Source organism: Saimiri boliviensis, chromosome 14, assembly GCF_048565385.1.
Source record: "Saimiri boliviensis isolate mSaiBol1 chromosome 14, mSaiBol1.pri, whole genome shotgun sequence".
In the NCBI taxonomy this organism is placed as follows: Eukaryota; Metazoa; Chordata; class Mammalia; order Primates; family Cebidae; genus Saimiri; species Saimiri boliviensis.
The window spans coordinates 43,154,431-43,173,451 of NC_133462.1; the positions used below are offsets into that span (position 1 = coordinate 43,154,431).

General features: G+C 54.1%; 1 protein-coding gene across 10 annotated transcripts in view; it reads right to left on the reverse strand.

Annotated features, from left to right (window-relative positions):
• Nucleotides 1-5,802: 5,802 nt before the first annotated feature.
• CELF5 (CUGBP Elav-like family member 5) overlaps nucleotides 5,803-19,021 on the reverse strand; it is a 71,341-nt gene continuing 58,122 nt past the window's right edge. For 7 of the 10 annotated variants that reach the window (XM_039466914.2, XM_039466916.2, XM_074384814.1 and 4 more), the window contains 3 exons: nucleotides 18,296-18,379; nucleotides 13,474-13,617; nucleotides 5,803-9,624 (listed from right to left, as the gene is read on the reverse strand). In XM_039466914.2, the coding sequence (XP_039322848.1) occupies nucleotides 9,497-9,624; nucleotides 13,474-13,617; nucleotides 18,296-18,379 (356 nt within the window). In that variant the 3' untranslated portion in view covers nucleotides 5,803-9,496. Of the gene's footprint in view, nucleotides 9,625-13,473; nucleotides 13,618-17,944; nucleotides 18,083-18,295; nucleotides 18,380-19,021 lie in introns of those variants that run through there. The other 3 variants (XM_039466915.2, XM_039466918.2, XM_039466919.2) reach the window with 3 other exon arrangements.

The following is a 19,021-nucleotide window of genomic DNA, read 5'->3' on the forward strand; positions in this document are numbered from 1 at the left end:
GGAAGGGTTCTCTGTTTTCTGACTCGAACCTGGGTCGTTTCTAGGTCTACACCCACCTTTGGTAACGCCGTGCCCTGTGCCTAGCAGGTCTCCATCCCAACTCAGCATCTCCGACCTCTAGGGTGGGAACAGAGTGTTCCAGGCTGGGGAAACCGTGCAAAGGCCTGGCGGGCGAACCACATGCAATTACTGGAGAGAAGGGGAGAGGAGGCGCGGGGCCGATCCTGCAGGTTAGAAACTTTGTACGGGGCAGCTTTTGCGTCCCAGGAGGGAAGCCAGGGAGTCCCCTCACCATCTCCCCCGGCCCCCGGAGCAGGCAGCACGTGGCACACACTCTTGGTGCTCAATAAATGCTTGTACATTTCAAGCCAAGGCCCCGAGCCTGAAGGAAGGCATGGTCTTTGCTGCCCTCTGCTGGTAGCCAGGGCGAAAGCACCGGGAAAGTGATTTTTATTTTATTTTATTTTATTTTATTTTGAGACGGAGTTTCGCTCTTGTTACCCAGGCTGGAGTGCAATGGCGCAATCTCGGCTCACCGCAACCTCCACCTCCTGGGTTCAAGCAATTATCCTGCCTCAGCCTCCTGAGTAGCTGGGATTACAGGCACGTGCCACCATGCCCAGGTAATTTTTTGTATTTTTAGTAGAGACGGGGTTTCACCATGTTGACCAGGATGGTCTCGATCTCTCGACCTCGTGATCCACCTGCCTCGGCCTCCCAAAGTGCTGGGATTACAGGCTTGAGCCACCGTGCCCGGCCTTTTCTTTCTTTTTTTTTTTTTTTTGAAACAAGAATCTCGTTCTGTCCGCCCAGGCTGGAGTGCGGGTGGTGGGAACTCGGCTCACTGCAACCTCCACCTCCCGGGTTCAAGCTAGTCTCCTGCCTCAGCCTCTCGAGTAGTTGGGATTACAGGCGTGCGCCAACACACCCAGCTAATTTTTGTATTTTTAGTAGAGACGGGGGTTTCGCCATGTTGTCCAGGCTGGTCTCGAACTCCTGACCTCAAGTGATCCGCCTGCCTCGGCCTCCCCAAGTGCTGAGATTACAGGCGTGAGCCACCGCGCCCGGCCAAAAAAATGTCTTTTTTTTTTTTTTTTTTTTTTTGAGACGGAGTTTCACTCTTGTTACCCAGGCTGGAGTGCAATGGCGCCATCTCGGCTCACCGCAACCTCCGTCTCCTGGGTTCAGGCAATTCTCCTGCCTCAGCTTCCTGAGTAGCTGGGATTACAGGCACGCGCCACCATGCCCAGATAATTTTTTTTTTTTTTTTTTTTAAGTAGAGACCGGGTTTCACCATGTTGACCAGGATGGTCTCAATCTCTTGACCTCGTGATCCACCCGCCTCGGCCTCCCAAAGTGCTGGGATTACAGGCTTGAGCCACCGCGCCTGGCCTCAAAAAATGTCTTTTTAAGGGCTGATTTATTTTAAAACTGCAGTGCTTTCTACGGACCAGGAAAAGCTTTATAAATATTAACCCTTTGCGGGCTGGATTAGCCTCATTTTCCAGAGAGATAAACTGATCCCCAGCGGATTCAGCTGCTGGTTCAAAGTCCCACAGCTATAAAATGTTATAACCTGGTCTCAAAATCTGGAATAGTATGATTCTAGACTCAGGCATTATGCTTTTAGTGCATTTATTAATAGTAAGCAGGCATCGTGTGCTAGGCAGCAGGGAATACACAAACAACCCCGCCAGATGTAAGGGCTCATGCCTGTAATCCCAGCACTTTGGGAGGCCAAGGCAGGAGGACTGCTTAAGCCCAGGAGTTCAAGATGAACCTGGACAACATAGTGAGACCCCATCTCTACAAAAAAAAAAAATCAAAAAAATTAGCCCAAGGTGTGGTGGCATGCATCTGTAGTGCCAGATACTTGGGAAGCAGAAGCAGGAGGATTGCTTGAGCCCGGGAGCTGCAGGCTGCAGTGAGCTGATCGTGCCACTGCACTCCAGCCTGAGTGACAGAGGGAGACCCTGTCTCAAACGTAAAAACAGGCTGGGCGCGGTGGCTCAAGCCTGTAATACCAGCACTGTGGGAGGCTAAGGCGGGCAGATCAGCTGAGGTCAGGAGTTCAAGACCAACCTGGCCAACATGGAGAAACCCCATCTTTACTAAAAAGTAGCCAGGTGTAGTGGCATGCATCTGTAGTCCCAGCTACTTGGGAGGCTGAGGCAGGAGAATTGCTTGAACCTAAAAGGTGGAGGTTGCAGGGAGCTGAGATTGCACCTCTGTGCTCCAGTCTGGGCGACAGAATGAGACACTGTTTCAAAATAAATAAATAGGCCAGGTGCGGTGGCTCAACCTGTAATCCCAGCACTTTGGGAGGCTGCGGCAGGCAGATCACAAGATCAGGAGTTTAAGAGCAGCCTGGCCAACATGGGGAAACCCCGTCTCTCCTAAAAACACAAAAATTAGCTGGGCCTGGTGGCGCGTGCCTGTAGTCTCAGCTATTCAGGAGGCTGAGGCAGGAGAATTGCTTGAACCTGGGAGGCGGAGGTTGCTGTGAGGCAAGATCGTGCCATTGCACTCCAGCCTGGATGACAGAGACTCTGCCCCAAAAAAAGAAAAATTAATCAATTAATTAAATTTGAAAACAAAAACCATAAAAACAAAGCCATTTACACTTACTGTGAACTCATCTCATCCCGTCATGAAACCTGAAAGGTTGTGTCGAGTAGACAGACATCGAAGAAGCCAGCTCATACATGAGCAGGGGGTTATAACTGTGATCCCTGCAGCGAATGAGAAGGGAGGGGAACCGAGGCAGGGGTTAACAGGGCACTGGTTCAAATCCTGGCTCCACTATGTCCCAACTGTGTGGCCTTGGGCTCACCTCTCCACAAATCTGCCCCTGCATTTTCTCATCTGCAAAGTGAGACTCACAGTTGAAACCCACGTTGCTGGTTGGTGGTGAGGACAAAAAGAGTTAATCCCAAGCCGCACACAGTAGGTGCTCAATACACATAAGGCTTTATCGTGCGACTGTAGCGTGCTTTGGGGGAAAGAAAGCTACCAGGGTTGTAAAGAGTAAATTTATGCAGTGGGCACAGTGGTTCACGCCTATAATCCCAGCACTTTGGGAGGCCCATGTGGCAGACTCACTTGAGCCCAGGAGTTCAAGACCAGCCTGGGCAATAGAGTGAGACCCTGTCACTACAAAAAATAAATAAATAAAAGAATAAGCTGGGTGTGGTGACATATGCATTTGTAATCCCAGCTACTCTGAGGATCTCTTGAGTCCAGAATTTCAAGGCTGCACTGAGCTAGGACGGCACCTGGGCGTCAGAGCGAGACCGTCTCAAAACAGCCTCAAAAAACTCAAGAGTCTATATGACCTCTCTCTCTCTCTTACGGATCACACTCTGGGAAAAACCAGCCGCCATGTTGTGAGGATGCTCAAGCAGTACCGTGGAGATTCACCAACAGCCATGTGAGGGCCCCAGTCAAACCTTCACATGCTGCTGAGAGTTGATTATGAAACAAAGAAAGAAAAAAAAACAACCTTCAGATGTGGCAGCCCCAGTGACAGTTTGACTGCAAGCTCATGAGAGACTGTGAGCCAGAACCACCCAGCTAAATCAGTCCCGGACTCCTGACCCACAGAGATGGTGTAGGTCAGATACTAACGTGTGCTTCAAGCTGACAGATTGGGGGGTGGGTAAGTTGTTATGCAGCAACAGCTAATGGATGCCCCCTGTATGTCACTTAGCCTGTGCCCCAGATGAACACTTACATCATAGCTAACGTTCCCCTGCCCTAAGCACACCCTTGGTCATTCGTTTTTTTAAAAATGGAGTCTTGCTCTGTTGCTCAGGCTGCAGCACAATGGCGTGATCTCGGCTCACTGTAACCTCTGCCTCCTGGGTTCAAGCGATTCTCCTGCCTTGGACTCCCAAGTAGCTGGGACTACAGGCGCGCACCATCACACCCAGCTAATTTTTGTATTTTTAGTAGAGACAGGGTTTCACCGTACTGGTCAGGCTGGTCTCGAACTCCTGGCCTCAGGTGACCCACCTGCCTCGACCTCCCTAAGTGCTGGGATTACAGGCCTGAGCCACAGCCCCCCGGCCATTTTTATTTTTATTTTTTGAGACGGAGTCTTGCTTTGTCACCCAGGCTGGAGTGCAGTGGCATGATCTCAGCTCACCGCAGCCACTACCTCCCAGGTTCAAGCGATTCTCCTGCCTCAGCTTCCCGAATAGCTGGGATTACAGGAGTCCAGACTATGCCGGGCTAAGTTTTGTATGTTTAATAGAGACGGAGTTTCACCATGTTGGCCACACTAGTCTCGGACTCCTGACCTTGTGTGACCTACCCACCTCGGCTTCCCAAAGTGCTAGGATTCCAGGCGTGAGCCACTGTGCCCTGCCAGAATTGGTGTATTTTAAGGGTGCACATTCTAAATGTTTAATAACACTGGGTTAACTTTTAAAAGTGCGGGGCACGGTGGCTCACACCTGTAATCCCAGCACTTTGGGAGGCCGAGGTGGGCAGATCACGAGGTCAGGAGATCGAGACCATCGTGGCTAACACACTGAAACCTCAGCTCTACTAAAAATACAAAAAATCAGCCAGGTTTAGTGGCGGGCACCTGTAATCCCAGGTACTTGGGAGGCTCGGGCAGGAGAATCACTTGAACCTGGGAGGTGGAGGTTGCAATGAGCCGAGATCATGCCACTGCACCCCAGCTTGAAAGACAGAGCAAGACTCTAAGAAGAAAAAGAAAAAAAAAAAAAGTAAAAGCTTAAATTGGCCTATTTCAAACAGTAGCTTGAATTCTCATCTAATACATTTGATTTGGGCCACTACACAGCAGCTAAGAGAATGCCAGAAAGCCAGGGTTCAAGTACTGCTGTGCAGCCTCAGGGAGGTCCCTTAACCTCTCTGGGCTTTTACTAACTTGTACAGTGGGAATATTATTAGCAGAACTTACCTTAGGGACTTGCGGCAGATTAAATGAGTTGAGTCATATAAATTGCTTAAAGTAGGCCGGGTACAGTGGCTTACACCAGTAATCCCAGCATCTTGGGAGACGAAGGCCGACCAATCACCTGAGGTCAGGAGTCTGAGACCAGCCTGGTCAACATGGTGAAACTCTGTCTCTACTAAAAATACAAAATTAGCTGGGTGTGGTGGCGTGTGCCTGTAATCTCAGCTACTCAGGAGGCTGAGGCAGGAGAATCGCTTGAACCTGGGAGGTGGAGGTTGCCGTGAGCCGAGATTGTGCCATTGCACTCCAGCCTGGGCGACAGAGTGAGACCTTGCCTTAAAAAAAGTGTGATATAATCAACAAATACCTGTGGCTTCAGCAGACCGCTCCCAGATCCCAGATCCTTAGACCTGGTATCTTTTTTTTTTTTTTTTTTGAGAAAGAGTCTCACACTGTTGCCTAGGCTGGAGTGCAGTGGCGTGATCTCGGCTCACTGCAACCTCCTCTGACTCCTGGGTTCAAGTGATTCTCATACCTCAACCTCCTGAGTAGCTGCGATTACAGGCATGTGCCACCATGCCCAGCTCACACACACACACTTTAGTGAAGATGGGGTTTCGCCACGTTGGCCAGGCTGGTCTCGAACTCCCAACTTCAGCTGATCCACCCGCCTCGGCCTCCCAAAGTGCTGCAATTACAGACGTGAGCCACCGTGCCTGTCCGCGGTATCTATATCTATATTTGGCATCTCTGAATATCCCCTTCTGCAACCCCTCACACTAAACCTGAATTTCTCTCCTGCCTAGGCGCTGGACGGGGCCGGACACACTTCATCTGTGTGGTTGAGACAGGAAAGAAACAGGAGGCAGCCCTTTAGCAAGTAAAACTTTTATTAAATAAATTTTTAGGTTTTTTTGTTTGTTTGTTTGTTTGTTTTCAGACCAAAGAGAGGCGTTTTGGACATGAAGACGCTTTGCTGTTTCTCACCTGAAACACGCAACGGGAACGGCCACCTCTCCAGCCACAGGAAAATCTTCTTTGACACAGAACTCAAACCAAATCGACCCAAAGTCCCAAGCTCTTTGCTGTCTTTTCTCTCTCTGTGTGTGTGTGTGTGTGTGTGTGGGCTGGTTTGTCCCAAAAGTCAGTTTGCAAGTTGAAACTTCATGAAATTACTCGTAGCAGAAATAAAGGACGTCGTACAAATCACGGTCTTCGAGGTGGAGTATAAAAGTGGTATTTACAGCCAGTAAACGTGGACCAGGACGCACACAAATGCACACCAGCACGCACTCCCAAGCGGGCCCTCGGGGGCTCGGCGGGCGCCGCGGACGCGGGTGGGGCCCCCTCCAGGCCGATTGGCACACGCTTGCAGACAGAGACACACAGGACACAGGCACGCTAGAGGAGAGTCTCAAAACACTTATCAAACTCTGGAATATCGAAACGCGCTGCTTCAGAAGATTTTTTTTTTCTTTTTCCTTTTTTTTTTTTCTTTTTTTTTTCTTTTTTTTTTTTTTTTCTCTGCTGTGTGGTTCCCCCCACCCCACCGCCCACCCCCTCCGGGTCAGTCAACACATTTTGGTAGAAAGAAAAAAATGCTTGGTTTTTTTGTGGTTTTTTTTTTTTCTTTTTCTTTTTAAATGTTTTTTTTTTTTTTTTTTTTCCTTTGAGCTTATGAAGTTATCTGGCGCCTCATTGGGTGAGAGGCCTCGCTGGATGTCCAAGCGAATTTGATTCTGTGCTTTGACGTGGGTGTCGCGGATCGGGCAGCTGTACAAAGGCACCCCACAAAGTCCCCCCCCACCCCACTCCCAACGAGGAAACCAAAATTCATTGCGGTTTGATTGGGTTTTTTTCCCCCGATTTTTTTTTTTTTTTCTTCTCTTTTCTTCTTTGTACCTGCTCAGAAAGACCGGAAAAAAAAAGAAAAAAAAAAAAAAAATCTCTGTAGAGGTATGAAGGTCATTATCAAGTTCGTCATCTCCGGTCAAAGGGGTGCTTGGCCAGTCCAGGTAGGGGTCTTCCGCTACGCTTGGCAATCCTGGTTACAAGACCTTATATTCGAGGCTGGTGATTCGAAGGCAGGGACCATGGCTGCCTGGCCTTGGGAGGGGGTGGTGAGGGGCAGGGGGAGCCTCCCCCCAACCCTGTCTGCCCCCCCTCCGACGGAAAGCTAAGGGCTACTGGTCACATGAGTAAGGCTATGACTCAGGGAGGGGAGCAGAGAAGGGCTGCGGCCGGCCAGAGCGTCTGTTGTACCTTGACCTACCCAGGAAGGCTCTGGGAGGAAGGGGCCAGGTGGGGCCTGGAGGCGGTAGCTGGGACCAGGGACGTCGAAGCTATCAGAGTTCAACGGCCCTGGAGAATCAGTGGCGGAGGGCGGGCGGGGGGGTTGCCAAAAGTCCTGGAGGTATATTGTGTTGGTGGGTTTCCTGGTGGGATGTGCCAGCCGGGAGGTGGGGGGGAGGGGCACCTGTCTGCTGCCCGGGGTCCCACCAACCTCAGCCCTTCCTGTGTCCCCGCTGAGTGACCGGCCCAGGGTCACTCGACTCGGATGGAAGGAAGTCGGAAAAGTTTGGTCCCATGATCCGTACTCAAAAAATATATATATACCGTCTATAGATCTCTCTCTATATATGCATATATATATATATAGGAAAGGTGGTGATTTAATTTGGGGAAGTCACCGAGTTAGGTGGGGAGGAAGCGAGGGCGTTTCCCAAAGCAGGGGGTGTGTGAACGCTGCTGTCCCCGATTCTGGAGCCTCTCCCCACCCCGACCCCTGCCCCAGGACAGACCACAAAGCCCCCTCCCCACTCCGGGCGGCCTCCAGTGGGGGGCGGGGGTGGGGGCGAGGGGAAGAAAGGGCTGGTGTCCAAAGAACGGTTGTAATTTATGGAAAAGTCCTGGACCGGTTGGAAGCGGAAAACCCTCCTGGGATGGGAAGGCCCCTCACCTGGGGGAGAAGGGATGGGCGTTAGGGGCCGCACAGGTGGACACCCGCCTCCCCACCCGGCTCCACCCGCCTTGCCCTGGCCAGGCTGGGGTCTAGGAACCCACAGGCTCCCATCTTTTCCGAAAGAACAGATCCCACAAAGGCCGGAGTTCAGAGGCCAACAAACCCAGCATTCAAAGAACCTAACGTCACCATCACCAGCCCGTTTTTCTCCTCCTCTGGCAGCTGGGGACAGATATTTCTGTCTGTTTTCTGTCTCTCCTTCCCTGCTTCCTGCCGTCTAAGGTCCGTGAAGGCAGTTTCTCCCCTGCACCCGCCCCCCCCAACCGTCCCCGTTTCTGTTCATTCACAGCTGCGTCCCTGAGCACTGGGACAGTACCTAGCACATAATAGATGCTCAGTTAAAAAAAAAAAAAAGGGAGGGGGGGCAGACTGAGAGTGAAAAGTGAAGGGGTCACAGACAGTGGCTTTGGATTTCGCTTCTGGCTGGCAGTTCCCGAAGGCGCGTTTTGTGCTGTTAAACACTCCCAAATCTGTGTGTGCCGACCCAGAAGGCCTCTAACTGAGCATCTATGCTGCCAGCTCTAGGCAAGGCTCTTTGATGATGGTGATGGTGATTTAAAACCACAGCAACAACAAATCACAGCGAATTATCCACGGCTCTTTAGGCGGTGGGTTCTGGGCTCGGCTGTGAAAAGAAACCTCCGTTCCCTAGATGGACCGTTTCTGCCGCCTCTGGGGAGATGACTTTCTTGAGCCCATTTTACAGATGAGGCTCATTAAGGTTTGAGATCCAGGGTTGAGTTCCTACAGCGGCCCCACAAGGTTTACCGTTCATCTCGTCCCCCCCAAAAAAAAAATTGTTGAGAAGGCGGTTTGCCTTGGTGGCAAAATCCGCTCTGGGTTTGGTTGTGTTTTGTTCGTTTTTCTTACGTGATGGTGGGTGGTGCGTGAATTCCACTTTTCCATCAACTCATTGGGTAAGAATGACACCCAGTGAGGGGCCGCTCATCCCAGGGGAACTGGTGGAAATGGAGCTGGGAGACTGGAAAGTGTCAAGGCCAACGGGACCAGGCCCTGGGCACTGTCCCCACCCTCCTCTCTCCAGCCCTGGTCCCAAGTTGGGGTCCGACCTTCGGGTCTGGGGTCTGGGGTGGCACTTCACATTTTTGTCTGGTTTGGGGTTTTTTGGCAGGGAAAACAGATTCATAGGACAGACAGAAGCCCTCCCCACCGCACCCCCAACCCCAGGGCAAACCTGGTCTCTCAGGTGAACTTCTATTCATCCCTCAAAGCCTTCTCCGGGAACGATTCCCTAACCGCCCTGGCAGGGCCCGGGCTCCCCTCAGTCCGTACCCTACTCCAGCCCCGACCACAGCGGGATTGGGGGTGTCTACGTCCAGCTCTGTGCCCGCCGACCCAACCTGGAGGTTTCCTGCAGCCTCTGGAAGTATCACCCCACCTGGGGCAGGTTTGGAGCATGAAGCGGGCCGCGGGAGGGGGTTTCGGACAAGAGGGGGTGGGGGAGCGGGGGCTGGGGTGGGGGTGGGGCCGCCTGGCGGCTCACCTGGGCCATGCCCACAGCCTCGGGGCGGCTGTGGGCGCGGTCAGTAGGGGTGTCCCGGGTCTTTGGGCCGCTTCAGCTGTACTTTGAGTCTCTTCATGCCGATCTGGAAGCCGTTCATGGCCTGGATGGCTGTCTGGGCGCTGGCCGGGTTATCAAAGCTCACGAAGCCTGCAGAAACGGGGGTGGACCTCCATGGTTGGCACTGTGGGCGTCCTTGGTTGGTCCCTACGCTGTGGCCCTGGCTTCCCGGCTCACAGTCCCCGGCAGGTGTGTGTTTGCACACTTGCACGGCCCGGGCGGCGTGTGGAGGAGGACACGCGGCAGCAGCCCTGGCTTTGTTCCGATACCTCTGGACTTGTATACCTCTGAGGACGGGGCACTCACTCCTTCTCTTGGGGTCTGCTCTGCTGAGACTTCCCGGCTGGCACGGAGGCGAGGTGGGGCCTCTGAGGGTCCGGGAAGGGCCACCTTCTCCACGCCTTCCCTCAGGAGGATGCCTGCCTCCTTCCCAGCCCTCTGTCTAGCCAGGATCTGTGTCTCCAGCTGACTCTGTGTCTGCATCCTTGTTTCTCTCTTTTTTGTAGGGGGAGGGAGGACAGGGTCGCACTCTGTCACCCAGGCTGCAGTGAAGTGGCGCCATCTCAGCTTACAGCAGCCTTGACCTCCAAGACTCAAGAGATCCTCCTGCCTCAGCCTCCTGAGTAGCTGGGACCACAGGCCCATACCACCATGCCTGGCTAATGGTCTCCGTTTCTCTTTGAGTTTTCTCTCTCTCTCTCTCTCCCCTCTTGTGTCTCAGCTCTGTCTGTCTCTTTTTCTTCATCTCTGTCAGTGTCTGTGACCCAGTCTCTGTCCAGAGGCCATCAGAAATACTCCACCCCATGACGGGGTGTAGTGGCTTCTGCCTGTAAACCCAGCACTCTGGGAAGCCGAGGTGGGTGAATCATGTGAGGTCAGGAGTTTGAGACCAGCCTGACCAACACGGTGAAACCCCGTCTCTACTAAAAATACAAAAATTAGCTGGGCGTGGTGGCGGGCACCTGTAATCCCAGCTCCTCGAGAGGCTGAGGCAGGGGAATTGCTTGAGCCTAGGAGATGGAGGTGGTGGTGAGCCGAGATCTCACTGACAGATCGAGACTCCATTTCAAAAAAAAAAAAAAAAGTCAAGGGCTTTCATCTTTTGTTTTTTTGAGATGGAGTTTGCTCTTGTTGCCCAGGCTGGAGTGCAGTGGCACAATCTCAGCTCACTGCAACCTCCACCTTCTGGGTTCAAGCGATTCTCCCGCTGCCGCCTCCTGAGTAGCTGGGATTACAGGTGCCCGCCACCACACCTGGCTAATTTTTTGTATTTTTAGTAGAGACGGGGTTTCACTCATGTCGGCCAGGCTGGTCTAGAACTCCTGACCTCAAGTAACCCGCCCTCCTCAGCCTTCCAAAGTGCTGGGATTACAGGCGTGAGCCACCACGCCCAGTCCCGGGTCTCAGTTCTAACATCACCTCCTCCTGATCACCCGGGATAACATTCCCACTTCAACCTCACCAGTCTCTATTTTCTTAGCAGTTTTATTTTTCTTCATATCATTTAAAACTCACTGACCTACATCCTACCTAAAAATTCAGTTCTTTTTCACCCTGACCACATTTCAAGTGTGCAGTAGCCACGTGGGGCTGGTGCTGTGGTATCAGACAGCTCCAAGGAAGAACATTTCTGTCACCGGATAACGCTCTGCAGGGAGCCAGAAACACCATGAGCTCCCTGGAAGGCAGGGGTTTTTGTCAGCCTCCTTCTGTGCTGGGCTGGAAAGTGCCTGACGTGCAGTATGGGCTTCACACAGGTTCGTTCTGCTGTTTTTGATTTTTACATGAGACAGGGTCTTGCTCTGTCGTCCAGGCTGGAGTGCAGTGGTGTGATCATGGCTCACTGCAGCCTCGACCTCATGAGCTCAAGGCATCGAGTAGCTGAGACTACAAGTGTGCCATACCACGCCTGGCTAATTTTTTTTTTTTCAGAGATGGGGTCTTGCTATGCTGCCCAGGCTGGTCTTGAACTCCTGGGCTCAAGCAATCCTCCCATCTTAGCTTCCTGAGTAGCTGGGACTACAAGCACATGCAGCTGAGCTCAGCTAATTAACCTCCCCCTCTCCACCTTTTTTTGAGACAAAGTCTTGCTCTGTCTCCCAGGCTGGAGGGCAGTGGTGTAATCTCGGCTCACTGCAACCTCCGCCTCCAGGGTTCAAGCCATTCTCCTGCCTCAGCCTCCCGAGTAGCTGGGATTACAGGTGCCTACCATGGCACCCAGTTAATTTTTGTATTTTTAGTAGAGATGCGGTCTCCATGTGGGCCAGGCTGGTCTTGAACGCCTGTCCTCAGGTGATGCACTCACCTCGGCCTCCCAAAGTGCTGGGATTACAGGCGTGAGCCACCACGCCCAGCCAAAAACTTTTTTTTTTTTTTTTTTTTTTTTTTTTTTAGTAAATACAGGGTCTCACTGTGTTGCCCAGGCTGGTCTTGAACTCCTGGACTCATATGATCCTCCCACCTCAGCCTCCCAAAGTGCTGGCATCGCAGGCGTGATCCACGTGCTGTTTCTGATTGTGAACTATTTCAGCACAGCCTTGCCCCTGACCAAACCCTCTTATTCCCCGTCCCCATGCAGGTGCAGGCGAGGGAGGTCGATGGGGAGGGGCGTGGGGGCAGATGGGAGGGGCAGCGGGGATGGATGGGGAGGGGCGTCGGGGGCGGTTGGGGTGGGGCGTCGGGGGCGGATGGGAGGGGCGTCGGGCGGATGGGGAGGGGCGTGGGGCGGATGGGGAGGGGCGTGGGGGCAGATGGAGGCGTGGGACGGATGGGGAGGGGCGTGGGCGGATGGGGAGGGGCGTTGGGGCGGATGGGGAGGGGTAGCGGGGATGGAGAGGGGCGTCGGGGGCGGATGGGGAGGGACGTCGGGGGCGGATGCGGAAGGGCGTGGGGGCGGATGGGGAGGGGCGTGGGACGGATCGGGGGGCGTCGGGCGGATGGGGGGGCGTCGGGCGGATGGGGAGAGGCGTCGGAGGTGGATGGGGAGGGGCCTGGGGCGGATGGGGGGGCGTCGGGCTGATGGGGAGGGGCGTCAGGGCGGATGGGGAGGGCTGGATGGGAGGGGCGTGGGGCGGATCGGAGGGGCTTCGGGGCAGATGGGGAGGGGCGTCGGGGTGGATGTGAGGGGCATGGTGCAGATGGGGAGGGGCGTGGGGCGGATGGGGGGGGGTGGCGTCGGAGCGGATGGGGAGGGTTGTCGGGGCGGATGGGGGGCGTCGGGGCGGATGAGGAGGGCCAGCGGCGATAGATGGGGAGGGGCGTCGGGGGCGGATGGGGAGGGGCGTGGGGGCGGATGGCGAGGGGCGTGGGACGGATGGGGAGAGGCGTCGGGGGTGGATGGGGAGGGGCGTGGGCGGATGGGGGGCGTCGGGGGCGGATGGGGAGGGGCGTGGGACGGATGGGGAGAGGCGTCGGGGGTGGATGGGGAGGGGCCTGGGGTGGATGGGTGGGCGTCGGGCTGATGGGGTGGGGGGTCAGGGCGTATGGGGAGGGGCGTGGGGCATATGGGGAGGGGCGTCGGGCATATGGGGAGGGGCGTCGGGTGGATGGGAGGGGCGTGGGGCGGATCGGGGGGAGTGTCGGGGTGGATGGGGGGCGTGGGGCAGATGGGGAGGGGCGTCGGGTGGATGGGAGGGGCGTGGAGCGGATGGGTGGTGTCGGGGTGGATGGGGAGGGGCGTCGGGTGGATGGGAGGGGCGTGGGGCGGATGGGAGGTGTCGGGGTGGAGGGGAGGGGCGTCGGGTGGATGGGAGGTGTCGGGGTGGAGGGGGAGGGGCGTCGGGTGGATGGGAGGGGCGTGGGGCGGATGGGGAGGGGCGTCGGGGCGGATGGGGAGGGGCGTGGGGTGGATGGGGAGGGGCGTGGGGTGGGTGGGGAGGGGCGTCGGGCGGATGGGGAGGGGCGTCGGGCGGATGGGGAGGGGCGTCAGCGGCCACTCACCGAAACACTTGCTCTGGTTGGTAGCTCGATCCATAAACACCTTGGAGGAAATGATATTGCCGAAGGGCAGGAACATCTGCGTCAGCTCCGTGTCTCCAAACTCCTGGGGGAGGTGGTAGATAAACAGGTTACAGCCTTCGGGACCTGCAGGTGGGGGAGAGAAAGACATAAAGCCCCCAAGGAGAGGAGGCGGACCCCCCCCGGGGGAGGGGCACAGGTCTGGAGCCCGCATCCGGCTTCTCCAGCTGTCGGGAGAGGGGTGACCCAGACACCCAGAAAGAAGGGGCCTGGGCACGGGCTGGGGACGGAGACAGGACACACCCACCCCTCGCCTGCACCAGACGGTCCCACACTGGGCTACTCTGCACCACGGGTGATCCTCAGACTCCAGGTAACTGACAAGACCCACAGCCCAGATCAACCCTCAGTCCCCGACCCCGGATACCTGAAAACTCCCCAGGAAGCCCGCCCTCCGGAAAATCCCTCCCTAAACCTCAAACTCTGGATCACGTACAAAAGTCAGACGAGCTGGGAGTGCAGAATAAGGCAACTTTGCACTAATAATAATAAATCTCTAAAATAAAACTCGTTTCTAAAAGTCTGGTTTTCAGCCATCATGCCTGAATTTTTTTTTTTTTGAGATGGAGTCTCGCTCTGTCATCCAAGCCTTGGAGTGTAGTGGCGCAATGTCGGCTGACTACAACCTCTGCCTCCCGGGTTCAGGCAGTTCTCCTGCCTCAGCCTCCCGAGTAGCTGGGATGACGCGCCCACCACCACGCCCGGATAATTTTTGTATTTTCAGTAGAGATGGGGTTTCACCATGTTGGCCAGGCTGGTCTCGAACTCCTGACCTCAAGTGATCCGCCTACCTCAGCCTCCCAAAGTGCTGGGATTACAGGTGTCAGTCACTGCACCCAGGCTGGCTAAAATTTTTGTAGAGGTTTCCCCATGTTGCCCAGGCTGGTCTGGAACTCCTGGGCTCAAGAGATCCTCCCTCCTTGGACTCCCAAAGTGCTGGGATTACAGGGATGAGCCACTGCGTCTAGCCAAAAAAATTTTTTTTTAATTTCACTTTCTCAAGCCGCAGACAGGGATAACTCTCCAGACCTTGGATAATTTTCAAAACTCAGATGATGCAGAAACAAAATCAGGTGAAATAAGAGAATTATCTGGTCCCCAGTCCCAGATATCCTAAAACCACAGATAATTAATAACATAATATACCAACCACAAATATTTTTAAGTTACAGACACTCCTCTAAATTGTCCCCCTCCAAATCCCCAATGGATGGCTAATATACAAAGTATAAGTAACAACAGCATTTTAAAACCTTGCTCATCTGAAGCCCTAAACAGTCCCCCAAATCTGCTAATTCCAAACCTAAAAATGCCCTTTTCCCATTCCCACCTCACAAAAACAGTAATCCCTGCCCTTGACAGCAATAGATAAATTATTTTAAGAGACAGGGTCTCTTTGTCACTCAGGCTGGATCGAAGTGGCAAAGTCATAGCTCACTGCAGCCTTTAACTCCTAAGTTCAAGAGATCCTCCCACCTTGGCCTCCCAGGTAGCTGGAACCACAGGCACACACCAGCATGCCTAACTTTTTAATTTTTGTAGCGATGGGGTCTCACTATGTTGCTTAAGCTGGTCTTGAACTCCTGGCCTCAAGCAGTCCTCCCACCTTACCCTCCCAAAGTGCTGGGATTCCAGGTGTCAGCCACTGTATCTAGCCAATGCTTGCTTTTTATCTGCTTGTTTTTTAGATGGAGTCTTGCTCTGCCGCACAGGCTAGAGTGTAGTGGCACGGTCTCGGCTCACTGCAACCTCCACCTCCCGGGTACAAGTGATTCTCCTGCCTCAGCCTCCCAAGTAGGTGGGATTATTATAGGCACCCACCACCACGCCCGGCTCATTTTTGTATTTTCAGTAGAGACGTGTTTTCGCCATGTTGTCCAGGCTGGTCCCGAACTCCTGACCTCAGGTGATCCACACGCCTCAGCCTCCCAAAGTGCCGGGATCACCGGTATCAGTCACGGTACCCGGCCAATGCCTGTTTTTGAAATGCAAGCTTGCTCCAATGTGACTAAACGATTTTGAGCATAACCTGAATTTTGCATTCGTTCACACACCGTTTCATCCCCAACCAAAAACTGTCGGCAAAGACGCTGCACACCGCATCCGGCTGCACTGACCTTCAGAAGCAAGCACAGGCCGCGTGCCGCACACCCTCCGACAGCTCCGCCAGTGTGCTGGGAGCCACGCCTTCCCCATCCCGGGTCATGACTGTCTGATTTCAGACAGCTCTCCTTCCGCCATGGCAGTCACTCACATGCAACCCTTCAGAGGCCGTTTCCACATGCCCATTCTGGGTCTTTTCCAAGGCCACGCACCGTATTTAATGCAGTATCACGCATTTCTTTTGTTCTTTTTCTTTTCTTTTTTTTGAAATGGAGTCCTCAGTCTCAGAGTTGCCAGGCTGGAGTGCAGTGACGCGATCTCGGCTCACTGCAACCTCTGCCTCCCCGGTTCAAGAGATTCTCCTGCCTCAGCCTCCCGAGTAGCCGGGGCTACAGGCGCATACCACCGTGCCCACCATGGTGAAACCCCGTCTTCTTATATAAAATATGTATTTTGTATCTTATACGTATTTTATGATTTTGTATCTACAGATGTTTTTTATTTTATACAGGAGAATATAAATTGAGGCCCATCAATAGGATGGAGTTTTTTTGTTGTTGTTTTTTGAGATGGAATCTTGTACTGTCACCAGGCTCGAGTGTAGTGGTGACATCTTGGCTCACCTCCTGGGTTCAAGTGATTCTCCTGTCTCAGCCTCTCGAGTAGCTGGGACTGCAGGCACGCACGACCACGTCCAGCTAATTTTTGTACTTTTTAGTAGAGACGGCGTTTCACCATGTTGGCCACGCTGGTCTCGATCTCTCGACCTCCCAAAGTGCTGGGATTACAGGTGTGAGCCACCGTGCTGAGCCAGTATCATGCATTTCTAAACCACATAACACGTAGAAAACAGTGCCACCGTTTCTGCTAGGTCCCTGTCTCTCTTTTCTCTTAACATGTCACTGATAAAGGTTTTTTTGTTTTTTAATTTGTTGTTGTTTTGAGACGGTCTCCCTCTGCTGCCCAGGCTGGAGTGCGGTGGCGTGATCTCGGCTCACTGCCCTGGGTTGAAGCGTTCCTCTGGCCTTGGCCTCCCAAAGTGCTGGATTACAGACATGAGCCACCGCATGCAGCAAGATTTCCCTTGTTTTCATTTTTTAAATTTTATTTATTTAATTTTTTTGAGATGGAGTGTCGCTTTGTTGCCCAGGCTGGAGTCATGTGGCTCAATCTCGGCTCACTGCAATCTCTGCCTCCTGGGTTCAAGCCATTCTCCTGCCTCAGCCTCCCGAGTAGCTGGGACTACAGGTGCGCACCACTGTGCCCAGCAATTTTTGTACTTTTAGTAATGACAGCCAGGCTGGTCTTGAACTCCTGACCTCAGGTGATCCACCCAACTCGGCCTCCCAAAGTGCTAGGATTACAGGTGTGAGCCACTGCGCCCGGCTTATTTATTTATTTACTGACAGTTTTGCTCTGTCACCCAGGCTGAAATGGTACAATCTTGATTCACTGCAAACTCCAGCTCCCCGGTTCAAGCAATTCTTGTGCCTCAGTTTCCCCAGTACTTGGGATGACAGACACCTGCCACCACGCCCAACTAATTTTTTGTATTTTTAGTAGACACAGGGTTTTGCCAGGATGGTCTCGAACTCTTGAGCTCAGGTAATCCACCCATCTTAGCCTCCCAAAATACTGGGATTACAGGCGTAAGCCACCTCAATTGGCCTGCTGTTTTTAAACTTCATTTAAGTGGAGTCTCTTGTATCTGGCTTCTTTCACTCAGTTTTCTGCCTGTGAAGTTACTCTGTCATTGCGAGCATTGGGTACTTATCCTTTTTCACTGCTGTATAGTATTCCATTGTGCTGATCCATCCGAATTTATTTATCCATCTTCCTGATGATTTACAACACTTGGGTTGTTACCAGCTTGGGACTTTCTTTTCTTTTCTTTTCTTTCTTTTTTTTTTTTTTTTTTTTGAGATGGGATCTCACTGTCACCCAGGCTGGAGCCCAGTAGGGGGACAATAGCTCACTGCAGCCTTGACCTCCCCAGCTCAAGTGATCCTCCTGCCCTAGCCTCCTGAGTAGTTGGGACTACAGGTGTGCACCACAGCTCCTGGCTAATTTTTTGTTGTTGTTTTTTTTTAAGACATGGCTAAGCCAGGCTAGTCTTGGACTCCTGGGCTCAAGTAATCCTCCCACCTTGGCCTCCCAAAACGGTATGTAATTACAGGCGGGAGCTATGACACGTGGCAAGAACTGTGTGGATTTGAACCCTGTCAAACTCCAGAATCTAATCCCTCCCTCCCTCCACAGCTTTAGCTTTGCTGGGGAGGCCTCAGTTTACCTGAGATACCTCATCGTGCAATGCCCCATCCTCAAAAAGGGTTTCCTCTCCAAAAAATCCAGAGAATCACTCTTGGTTCTGGAGAAGGTTGGTAGGAAGTCACTGCTATTCCTATGGGGTCGGGACGAGCATGGTTCTCTTTTCAGAAGAGGAAACAGAGGGAGATTCCGTTACCCGGGAACACCCAGGGAGCCAGCGACTGCACCAGGACTCAATTCTGGCCCGTCCAGCTCCCAGGCCGCACTCTCAGCCCTGCGGGTCCCAGACGCCCGGGCCAGACACGGAGCCTGGAGGTGAACGGGGCGGGCAGAGGGCGGGGCTGGCGCCCAGGGGAGGTCGCGGCCGCCTCACCTTCTCGCTGCTGCTGCTGCAGGAGGGGCGGCGGCTGGGGGACGCTGTGAGCGATGGGCGTGATGGCCGCGGTGGGGTACATGGCTGCGGAGACCGGAGCAAGACACAGGGCGAGGAGGGGCGTGAGGCCACGTGGGAGCCCCGGGCGGCGGGGCGGGGCGGGGCGGGGCCACGAGAGGGCGGGCCAAAACGAGAATGGGTGTGGCCATGGCTGGGGAGCGGGGCCATGTCAGAGGGCGGGCACAAGAACACAAGGACAAAATGAAGTGGGGCTATTGCCTGAGGGGCGGGGCCATGGTGGAGGGCAGGGCCAAGACAAAGAGGCGGCGTGGGTTTGGGGTGGCGGTGGACCCCATGGCTTGAGGAGAGGGGTACCGGAGGTGGGCTACAGCAGAGGCCGGGGCCAAGGTCAAAGGTCAGCGCAGAGTGGGTGGGACCATTGCTTGAGGGGTGGGGCCACAGCGAAAGGCGCGGCCAAGACCAGGGTGAAGGGGAAGAGTGGGGCGGGGCCGTGACTTGATGGAGGGCTATGTGGGCAGGACCATGAGTTGAGGGGCGGGGCCGAGGCAGTGGGCGGGGTCACAGCCAGGCCTTAGGAAGTAGAGCCAGAGGTAGGGGCAGGGCTTTATCAGAGAGGCGTGGTCAGAGTAAAGGCAGCCTGGGAGGGGCGGGGCCCGGAGCTGCAGGAGGAAGGTAAGCGGCGGGGCCGAGAGCTGGGGTTGGTTC